The sequence below is a fragment of the Vanessa tameamea genome, chromosome 3, assembly GCF_037043105.1.
Source record: "Vanessa tameamea isolate UH-Manoa-2023 chromosome 3, ilVanTame1 primary haplotype, whole genome shotgun sequence".
NCBI classification, from domain to species: Eukaryota; Metazoa; Arthropoda; class Insecta; order Lepidoptera; family Nymphalidae; genus Vanessa; species Vanessa tameamea.
The window spans coordinates 10,958,061-10,969,589 of NC_087311.1; the positions used below are offsets into that span (position 1 = coordinate 10,958,061).

Genomic DNA, 11,529 nt, shown 5'->3' on the forward strand with positions numbered 1-11,529 from the left:
CTATATATAAAAGAATTTCGTGCATAATTTGACTTTAATAAGGGCAAACTAAACAAAACCTTATTTCGTGTTCGTATATTAGGACACCTGAATCTTAAGCAATTTAGAAGGTAGGGTGAATCTATGTAATTCCTTATTAATTTAAACAAAAATAATTGATCTCTAAGTGTTCGACGATCAGCAAGTGGAGTAATTGTAAAAGTTTCATTTGTTGTACGACATTTAACATTAAGGTATTTTATTAATTTTCTTTGAATATTTTCTAACATCTCAATATATAAATTGTAGTGTGGATTCCAAATAATAGATCCATATTCCAAAACAGATCGAACCAACTATATAAGATGATAATAATAAAATTATTCTTGTAAATGTATATTTATTAAATATTAACACTCTAATATGTTTTTTTAATGAGCATGCCGTTGTCGTTCACATAATTAGATCCAGTGACAGACTTCGCTTTATCACTTGCCAGGTATAAAATCATATCTGCTATTTCCTCCGGTTCAGACACTCTATTAAGGAGAGTTTTCGACGGAAAATCATCCCATGTAAAGGCGGCTTTGGCATTGTCCATAAAATCTGTTCTTACCGGTCCAGGACTTAACACATTTACCCTCACACCGTGTGGGGCCAACTCAGTTGCGCAACAGACAGTGAAGTGATTCAATGCTGCTTTTGAGATGTAGTAGTTGGTCATACCGACACCAAAAGGAGGCATAATTCCGGCAATACTAGAAATGTTCACAATATTACCTTTAGTTTTGATCATATATGGGGCAGCCAAGTTTGTTAAATGAACAGCCGCTCGGAGATTGATATTCATGATGATATCATAAGATTTCATCATATCGTTGGCGAGGATACCACCATTTTCCATCGTCATTCCAGCATTGTTAACCAAGATATCGATCTGACCGAACTTCTTAATGGTTTGGTTTATGATGCTGCGAGCGTCATCGTCATTGGCGATATCAGCGCGAATCACGAGTGGCGATGAACATTTCGCAGCCACGGCGGAGAGTTTGGTCTCGTTGCGGCCCACCATGACCACGCGAGCACCCTCTTTGCTGAACATTATCGATGCCGATGCACCGATGCCCGAGCTTGCTCCCGTTACTATAACTACTTTGTTTTTGAAACTCATTTTGAAACGTATCAAGTAAGACTAACGCTGGTGAATTTCAGGCTGCTCTATTTATACGTAAATTTTAGTATATAGGATGATAGTTATAGAAAATTAAACTCGTATGATAAGTATTTTATTGATATGACACTTCAATTTAGATATAATAATAGCTGAAGCACACTTGCAACAGATTATCTTACTTTATCAGGAAACTACTCCAGCCCCTTAATTTGATAAAGTCCGGTGTTACGGACAATTATTTAAAATAAATCCTGCCAAGTTTTTATTTCATGTTCATCGATTTCTAGTCGAGTAAATGTTTATTTATACCATAAATAAATAGTAAAAAAAGTAATGATTGTGGCGACATTGCATATGTCAGTTGGGACGCAAAATGTCTGCGAAAAGGCGGCCACCTGTTTTGCTTAAGGTATTTATAATTGTTTTTCTTATTTTTTGTGAAAAAATGAATTGAATTATAGATTTATTTATTAGATAATAAACATTTCAATAATTATTTACAGAAACATACGCACTTTATTACATTTTTATGGTGTTTATTTGTAACTAAAATGATTTGTCCGTCACAGCGGACATTGCTAATTGTATAGAAAAGTAATACTTTATTACTATGTCCGCTGCGGCGGACAACGCCAAAATGTGTGTTCTTCTGCTTGTTTGGTTATGGTTCTGAGTTTGTTTTTTTTTCTTTGCCAACAGCCTAATCGCGCAAGTAAAATTATTGCTTTAGTGCCGAATGAACATGCACCTTCCGATGCTAGCGAAATATCAGATTCGGAAACTGAATTGCATGATGCACGTACTAATTCTTCCACTCCCCTGTCTTCTCCTGCACCATCTATTGCATCTTCCCTTGCTAACATAACAATAGATACATCCGACGATGAAGAATTACACTCCGAAGATGCTGATATTATACCAGATTCTATCGTGCGTGAAATTGGCGAGTCCATTTATGAAAATGTTCCATCCCTATCTGCTATTCCTTCATTGCCTGCAACGCCTATAACACCAATAGCTTCTTCATTAGCACCCCGAAAAAAAAGATTTAGGAAACCAACTACAGTCAAAGCCAAAAGACCAAAAAAAAACAAAAAATTTCAGCTGACTTACAATTGGAGAGTAGCTCAATTCCGTCACCAAGCGACAATAGAAGAGGGTGAGGAGGATGATTACATAGACCTGCCAGAAGATGATTCACCTTTGAGTTTCTTTCACCTTTTTTTTTCTCAAGATATGTTTACTAGTATCGTAGAGCAGACAAACTTATATTCAGTTCAACAAACCGGCAAGTCAATTCAACTAACAGACGAAGAATTTAGAGACTTTTTAGCCATCCATATACTTATGGGTATTGTTGTAATGCCTTCATATCTTGATTATTGGTCAGAAAAATTTAGATATGGTAATGTCGCAGATATAATGTCTTTGAAAAGATATCAGCTGATACGAAGACATTTACATTTTGTTGACAATACAATGGACGATGGAGACAAATATTTTAAAGTTCGTCCAGTCATAGAGCATTTACGACAAAATTGTCTGAAACAACAGAAAAAGGAGACAAAATTTAGTATAGTTGAAATGATGATAGCATATAAAGGGACTAAGGCCGGTAAAAGAAAACAATACATGAAAGATAAACCTAACAAATGGGGATTTAAAAATTATGTAAGGGCCGGAGTTTCCGGAATAATTTATGATTTTGTGCTGTATGGAGGTGACGATACTTTTCGCAACCATAAGTTCACTGAAGAAGAATTGTCTCTAGGTTTTGGTGCTCAGGTGGTTATAGCATTATGTCAAAGTATTTGTCAAAAACCATCTTTCGTGTTTTGCGATAACTTTTTTTCTTCACCTGAGTTGCTATTAATTCTCCGAGAAAACTATGGTGTTTTTGCCTTAGGCACTATTCGTGGCAATCGCCTTCGAGGAGCAGAAAAAGTTTTACCTACTGAAAAAGCCATGAAAAAGAAACCTCGAGGACATTTTGTAGAATCTATATGTGATAAAAACCGCTTAGCTGTTGTTCGTTGGAATGATAATAAGGCTGTCACATTTATTAGTTCCTTTGTAGCAAGTGAGCCTATAGAAAAAATACGCCGATATTCCAAAGACGCAAAAGCCAAAATCGATGTCCAATGTCCACAGATTGTGCGTCAATACAATAGACATATGGCAGGTGTTGATCTTTCTGATATGCTAATATCACTGTACAAAACACCTTTCAAAAGCAGGAGATGGTATTTAGCGATATTTGCACAGATAATTGATATTTGTATAAATAATGCTTGGCTATTATACCGCCAAAAGCATTCCGGCAACGTGAAATCTAAAAAACCTTTGAAAGCATATAGATATGATATTTATGACTTATTGTGCAAGGTAAACAGGTCGGCTACAAGAAAACAGACTGAATCCGTCAAAGTAAAGAAACCGCATGCACCCCGCCCTTTGAGTCCATTAAAATACGACAATATAGGACATTTCCCTTCGACCATGGAAGAAGGACGCTGCAGGTTCTGCCAAAAGAAAACTATCGTGTATTGCATAAAATGCAACACAAGATTATGTTTCGTGACAGGAAAAGCCCCCAGAAATTGTTTTTTAAATTTTCATACAAAATAAACTGTACTTCGGTATCAATTAGTTCTAAAATGTTCATTTCTGTATTTTTCTTTAATAAAAAAACATAAAAATATCTGTGGTTTTTATTTTCCGTAGTTTGGCAGTGTCCGCCTCGGAGAACATATAAATCTGACCATTAATTTCACAGTAATTGGCAAGGTACGCTGTGACGGACACCAGTTTTCCCAGCAGTGGGCTATTGAAGATTTTTTTTTTAATTTTTCCAGAACTTTATGACATACTCCTGAAACCACAAAATTGTCAAATTCATATATTTTGAATATTTTTATCTGTGCCAAATTAAGGGTTAATATATATCAAAAACATTTGGTTGTAGAACTTTGTGCTTGCCAAGATTTGCTTGGATAGCTGATTTCACGATGATTATCGATTTCATAACTTTATTAACTATATGTGTTGAGTCAATTTGACTAAGAAGACAGAACCAGTGTCTCTTTTATAAGTACCAGTTTGAAATAAATTGTTCAAAAAAATAACGTGTGAATAAAAATGTAATGCATCATAAACATTTTAACAAAACATAATTTGAGCAGGGTTTATAATAAAGGCTAATTAATGATGCCTGTGATTCTTTGTATTAAAAATTGCATAGATAATAAAGATATGAAAGAAATAGTTGAAATTAGTAACGTACAAATAATTATATCGGAATTAAAGTAATTCCATCTAGTACCATCGTAATAGGAAATAAGATAAGACTCATAGAATATACTCGACTATCTATCATTGGGCAATGTTATGCAATAATATACAATATAGCAAACTTCTACTCCCTATTTTTCATGCCTCGTAATAAGCCTTGCTATGCAGCAACAGCTAGTTCAATTTTTAAAACATACAAAAAAATTTTTCAATAAAATCATTGTGTAATTTCATCTTTAATCGATATTACATTTCTTCTCTGTTCTGCTCCGACTTTGCCTTAGCAATTTAATTTTTGAAGGACCTAGAGGTGTGGATGTGCCACACCATCTGGAGAGCATACATGTTAAATTATAAGTCTTTTTACGTGTTATAGCTTCTGAGATTTTGTGATTAATCAGTAAGTGGTATTTCGCTGATATATGTATGTATATATAGAAGATATTGAATAAATGAATTTGGTTAGATTGTGAATGAAACTCGACTAAAATATGAATTGATATTTCATTTTATATAAAAAGTTCGGAAATTGTCGCAGGAGATTTAAGACGTTAATAATATGCCTACTAATTATAATGACAAAAGTAACTGTCTATGCGACCATTATAATAACGATGATTAGATAATATCTGTAACAGTGCGCCAGAGGGCTATGTATGAGTAGGGTATTGCCGGATGTTCTCACAATAATAAATACATAGTATATAAAATATTAGGAGATTTATTGAACTAGATATTTACTACGATAATAACACGAATATTTTTGTAAATGTTTATCAAATATAAGCACTCAATTAAGCCCGTTTAATAGGCATGCCATTGTCGTTCACATAGCTGGATCCAGTGACAGAATTCGCTTTACCACTTGCTAGGTAAAAAATCATATCTGCTATTTCCTCCGGCTCAGACACTCTGTTTAGGAGAGTTTTCAATGGAAATGGCAAAAGAAATCCTTGTAAAGGCGGCTTTAGCATTGGCTATTAAATCAGTTCTTACCGGTCCAGGACTTATGAGTCCTGGTGTGCACCTCAGTTGAGCAACAAATAGTGAAATGATTCAATGCTTCTTTTGAGATATTATAGTAATTGGTCAAACCGTCACTGAGAGGAAGCATAATACTAGAAATGTTGACAATTTACCATAAGTAACATAAATATTTTACCAAGTATATATAGTTCGAATGCATAGTTGTCGTCTAAAAATCCTTGAAATTTGTTTAAGGACTACTTATTTTAAAATTAATTAGTTATATCTGAATTGAAGTAGTTAACTTATCTAGTATTATTGTTATAGTAAATAAGATAAAGCTCATTGAATCTATTCGACTCTATATCACTGGGTAATGTTGTGCAATAATATATAAATTACAAGCTCGTACTTCCTATATTTCATGTAATAATGTTTGTTATGCATCTAACTCACACTGCAACAGCTAACTCAATTTTTTGAACCAAAAAAAATTTCAAAAACATCGCAATTATTTTTTTATTATTATTTATTACTGTTATTCCAAATTTAAACTATTCTTTGCTATTAGGTTTAATCAAATATCATCTGTGATGAAAGATTATAGTGAATCAACTTAGAGTTTATTACGGAATACACTTAACCTCCGGTGGAAAGCGCAATAAAGTTATCAAAAGCTTGTGTTACTCACTTTAAGTATAAATATTACGAGTTTAATATATTTTTATTATCATTGTGTTATTGTTATAATAAAAAAATTAGTAAAATATTAAGTCTATTTGATGCTAATTAAACGCATATTGATTCGAATATGAGTAGTATTAGTAAAATAGTTTTAACTTGTAATTAAAAATTATGCCGTTAAAAGGAGGGAAAAATTACTTTGGAAATTCAGCCAAACTTATTCGTTTTATTTTAAACGAGAATCTATAAAAATATAATATTTTGGAATTTGTATCAATATAAAAATTTTGTGTACTAATTAATCACAAGGTATTATAAAATTTTATCACGAAACCCGATTTTATTCTATTATTAATAAAGAATATTATAAGTTATATAAGATTCACTATTCCACACGTTTTACTCACATATAGAACAACTTCGACAACTGTGTTGCACTACCACTTTTTAAGTGGTAGTGCCACACTGCATTCCTTCGGGTTGCAGCCGAATGGGCCGGCACGCCCGGGGAAGTACCACTCTCTCACTTAAAACCGGCGTAAAGTGGTGGCTATGCTACCGCGTTTCGTCTGGTATGTGAGAGTCCCGGAGGCCCTATCCCCCCCCCCCAAACATGATGGTTGTGCAGAATTTGAATCCATGCTCATGAGGTACACCATCTCAGCAGAGATGCCCAGGCTGCCCTCCGAATTCTGAGGGGGGGGGGCAATTTTGCGCTCGTCACTGTTCGGGGCAAGCGGAGCAGACATCATAAGGCAACCCCTACCACCCTCACTGTGGACTTCTGCAACATAAGGGGACTCAACTCCAACTTGAACGCCGTTCACTTTACCTTAAGACGGCGAAGCCGGCCTTGCTCTTTCTTACCGAGACTCAGATATCCTCTCCTGCCGATACGATTTTTCTTTCCTACCCCGAATATAAATTGGAACATTCCTTTGTACCACGAGCTGGGGTGTGCGTTTACGTCAGAGATGATATCTGCTCTCGACGCCTCGGCAGCCTTATCAGGACCTATCGATTATCTGGTTGCGTGTAGATTGCGACGACCATCCGCGAATCTACGCGTGCCTTTATAGGTCCCATAGCGGTAATGCCGAAACCGACCGACTGGTCGAGCACGTCCAAATGGCTACAGATTCCGTGCTGCAGCAGATCCCATCCGCAGAGACCGTAATTCTTGGCGATTTTAATGCCCACCATGCCGAATGGCCAGCGTGATCCATCACGCACTACTGTTCATGCGGGTATCAGTTCTCGATTTCGCTTTAGCATATGATTTGACACAACTGGTCACCTCGCCAACACGAATACCAGACGTGGAGGATCATACACCTTCCCTGTTGGACCTTCTGCTGACTTACCATCCGGATAGCTATCAGGTTATCGTCGATTCCCCTCTGCTCGTCTCGGGCTCGTCGGACCACTATCTCGTTCGGAGTACAGTGCCGGTTGCGCGGTACTCACGACCTCGTTTCGTGGGCTGCCGCCGCGTGTGGCACTACAAGTCAGCAGATTGGGATGGGATGCGGTCCTTCTTTGCATCCTACCCATGGGGGCAGGTTTGTTTCTCGCCGGATGATCCGAGCATTATTGCTGACTCTGTTGCCGATGTGGTGCTTCAGGGTATGGAACTGTTCATTCCTTATTCTGCTGTACCCATCGGTGGCAAGTCCCAGCAGTTTGGTCGTATCTGCAAAACGGCCTCACGCCGAAAATGGGAACATTACCATGACTGTGCTAACGCATCGGCGTCTCGTGATGTTAAGACCAGCGCATTCAGAAAGTAATATAACTCTGCCTCTAGATCCTTCAAAAACGTGATTGCTAAAGCGAAGACGGAGTACATTGGCAGAATTGGCGAGAGATGCGTCTCCCTTCAGGAAAACGTGCGTTCTGGTCTCTCGTTAAGGCTGCTTTAGGGAATTTATGTCAGCCTTCCTTTTCATCTCTGCACAAGGATGGTGAGTCGAAAGAGAAAGCTGATCTTTAAGGCTCTCTCTTCGTGTCGAATTCAACTCTAGATGACCAAGGAAAGTCACCACCAATAATCCCGCGATGTGATACCACGATGCGGGAGGTTAAATTCCGCCAAAGTGCAGTTCGGAAAGCACTTCTTTCCTTGGACATTTTTATAAGTCGAGTGGACCCGATGGCAGTCCTCCAATCGTGCTACGGACATGTGCTCCCGAGTTGGCACCGGTCTTAACGCGTCTTTTCCGGCAATCCTACGCATTAGGCGTCATCCCGATCTCCTGGAAGACTGTTTTGGTGCATCCGATTCCTAAAAAGGGGACCCGTCCAATTATAGGCCTATAGCCATCACCCCCTTGTTCTCCAAGGTAATGGATTCCATTGTAAACTGCCAGCTCGTGCGGTATCCAGAGGTGTACCAGCTGATTAGTGACAGCCAGTGATCTTCTAGTTTACCTTACTCATAAATGGGCGGATGCAGTTGAGTGCAAGGGTGAGGCATTAGCAGCCAGTCTGGACATAGCGAAGGCCTTCAATCGCGTGTGGCACAAAGCGCTTCTTTCGAAGCTACCTTCCTATGGTCTTCCCGGGAAATTATGCAATTGGATTACAAGCTTTTTGGCAGATCGGAGCACCAAGGTTGCTGTCGACGGTGCATGCTCCGACCAAAAATTCGTCAATGCTGGTGTTCCACAAGGCTGCGTTCTATCACCCACTCTGTTTCTTCTGCATATCAATGACTTGTTTCAAATCAGTAACATTCACTGCTATGCAGACGACAGTACCGTAGACACCTCATACACCGGCCGTGCTAATATTTTGCGGGAAAACGTCGAAGAAAACCGGAACAAACTTGTGTCTGAAATCAAGACTTCGTTAAACAAAGTCTCGAACTGGGGCCGGCTAAACCTAGACCTTTTTTTTTTTTTTTTTTTTTTCTCGCTGGAAAAACGCGTTACGCGCTTCCCCCACGTGATGGAAGGTGGGGGGGTGTGTGGGACTCCCCGGAGCCCTGGACGCCGAGTGCGCCCAGGTACGCCGGGTTTACCCACTAAAAAACCAGCGGTACCCTCTCCGTCTTTCGGCGGGCGCCACGGGATCGCTTGCGCATGCTACCGTGACGCCCTGACGGTCGGCCCGCCTATGCGGGCCTCCAACACCTAGAGGGGGTTCTCGGGGTACTGAGACCCCCCCTAGTCCCTGCGACGCCTATTGAGGCGGGGGGAGAAGGTGCGCGTAGCGCTTCTTCCTCCTCCCCGGTCGTCTTCGGCGGAGCGGGTCTGCAGCGGCATCCCGGCTAAACCTAGTCCACTTCAACCCCAAAAAGACGCAAGTTTGCGCGTTAACCGCCAAAAAAACACCATTCGTCGTATCTCCACGATTTGAGAACATTCCGTTAGCCGCCACGGCTAGTATCGGAACACATGGCGTTGATATTTCGAGCCTCGTTCAGTTCCGCGGTCAATTGGAAGGCAAAGCGAAATTCACATCAAAAAAGCTCGGTGTGTTCAGCAAGGCAAGACAGTATTTCACGTCGGCCCATCGCCTAAGACTATACAAGGCGCAAATTCGGCCTCACATGGAGTACTGCTCTCACCTCTGGGCTGGTGCTACCAGTACCAGCTCCTTCCATTTGACCGTATCCAACGTAGAGCAGCTCGAATTATCGACGATCAAGCCCTTTCTGATCTGCTCGATCTTTTGGCTCTGCGTAGATGTTGGATCACTCTGCATCTTCTACCAAATCTTCCACGGGGAATGTTCCGAGGAATTGTTTGGATTAATCCCGGCAGCTGAATTTCACCTTCGGACATCTCGTCAAAATTCTAAATTTCAACCGCATCACCTAGATGTCCGAAAATCCACAACAGCGCGATTTTTAAGATATTTTCTGCCTCGCACAACCACTCTGTGGAACCAGTTTTCGCCGGGGGTTTTTCCGAACCGATACGACTTGAAAACCTTAAAAAAAAACAAAGAGCGTACTCCTTCCTAAAAGGCCGGCAACGCACCTGCAACCCTCCTGGTGTTGCAGATGTCCATGGCCAGTGGTAATCACTTTCTATCAGGTGAGCCTCCTGCTCATTTGCCCCCTATAACATAAAAAAAAAACCGTGACAACTAAAAGTTCACTGGTCAATAAATGTCACTTTCGCCAATAGACATTTTAATGCTTAGGGAATGCCTACCCTTCTTAAATTGAAACTAAGCTGTTTAATTACTTTACAATCCTCGCACGCCATTCATTTTATATTAGCTAGGTTAGTCCTTAAATAACTCTATACAGCAGTCATTTTAACTTATTCTTATACGCAATATGAGACAACTTCATTGACTACAAAATAAGATTCCAATAAGAAGAAACATGTATTATGCATACAATCAGCAGTTACGTAAATTTACGTTTATCATGTACAATATAACATCATTACCATTTAAACCCACAAGACAAGATAAGAATAAATTTAAAAAGACAAATGAATGGAAATAAAACAATACTGAGTTAAAAAGACATTAAACGTTGGAGCTGATTACGTCCCTGAATTAAGCCGACATCACTGTTGAATATTCAAAAGAAATCGACTTACTGTTAAGAAATCCCTTACAATTCTAATCACGTAATGTAAGATACGTTTAATGTTGAGAAAAACGTTTAAGCTTAGTTCCAGATTTTAAATTCGATATTTAAATTTTGTATCGAACAATTAAAATGTATTTTTAATTATTCTTTACGGAATATAAATAAAATATTAAATTGTTTTACGTTGGACATGTGGTTTGACGATTGTTTTAAATTGTTTACGTTCTCTTATTTTTGCTTTTAAAAGTCATTGATTAAATTGAATATGAGTTCATTAATCTAGAACGTTTTATACAATTTAATTAAAGTAATATAATTGACAATTTATTACAGAAGAATATATTATGTTACCGTTTTTGTATAGTTATGTGTCTGAACAGACTAAATGTCCTTCAATTGATTTCAGCAACGGAAGCTATTTTCAACTGCGCAAGAGATATTATAGTAAATGTATGTACGTATAAATTTTGTACGCAAATACATGACAAGCACTGTCCATGCTTTATAAAACTTACACTGATTTATCGTCATCTCTACCTTTTGCTTATATTTAATTTAATAACTGTGCATTATACGATACTGAATCATATTTTTAATTAGATTGCTAATTTTTCGTTTTATTTAATGTTTGTCTCAGTTTATGTGAACCTGTATAATATTGCCTCAGATAATTCGATATTCAAACAAATTCGGACATACGATTCCAGATCAAGTATTCAACTAAAGTCCTTTTCATGGCGTCTGTAAATAAACTGGGGCTAAAGCAAGAATCCTGTTAATGGACGACTTTAAAGTAATTACAACACTCGACGGTGAAAGGCTTTTACGATCGAGCGGTTTTTTTTAACCTTTAATAAATTGCATTTCATGTCTATAGCTG

The 11,529-nt window shown here is 38.4% G+C and overlaps 2 protein-coding genes across 2 annotated transcripts; one reads left to right on the forward strand and one right to left on the reverse strand.

Annotated features, from left to right (window-relative positions):
• Positions 1-363: 363 nt before the first annotated feature.
• LOC135193787 (3-oxoacyl-[acyl-carrier-protein] reductase FabG-like) lies at positions 364-1,189 on the reverse strand. Its single transcript, XM_064217765.1, has one exon. It carries the CDS (start codon positions 1,148-1,150, stop codon positions 398-400), a length of 753 nt encoding a protein of 250 aa, XP_064073835.1. The 5' UTR covers positions 1,151-1,189; the 3' UTR covers positions 364-397.
• A 224-nt stretch (positions 1,190-1,413) lies between these two features.
• LOC113397549 (piggyBac transposable element-derived protein 2-like) lies at positions 1,414-3,885 on the forward strand. The gene has a single exon (XM_026635949.2). The coding sequence runs from the start codon at positions 1,817-1,819 to the stop codon at positions 3,779-3,781; it is 1,965 nt and encodes a 654-aa protein (XP_026491734.2). The 5' UTR covers positions 1,414-1,816; the 3' UTR covers positions 3,782-3,885.
• Positions 3,886-11,529: the final 7,644 nt, after the last annotated feature.

Excerpts from the sequence above, each read along its gene's own strand:
- LOC135193787 (XM_064217765.1), bottom strand. The coding sequence starts at position 1,150 with ATGAGTTTCAAAAACAAAGTAGTTATAGTAACGGGAGCAAGCTCGGGC.
- LOC113397549 (XM_026635949.2), top strand. The coding sequence starts at position 1,817 with ATGGTTCTGAGTTTGTTTTTTTTTCTTTGCCAACAGCCTAATCGCGCA.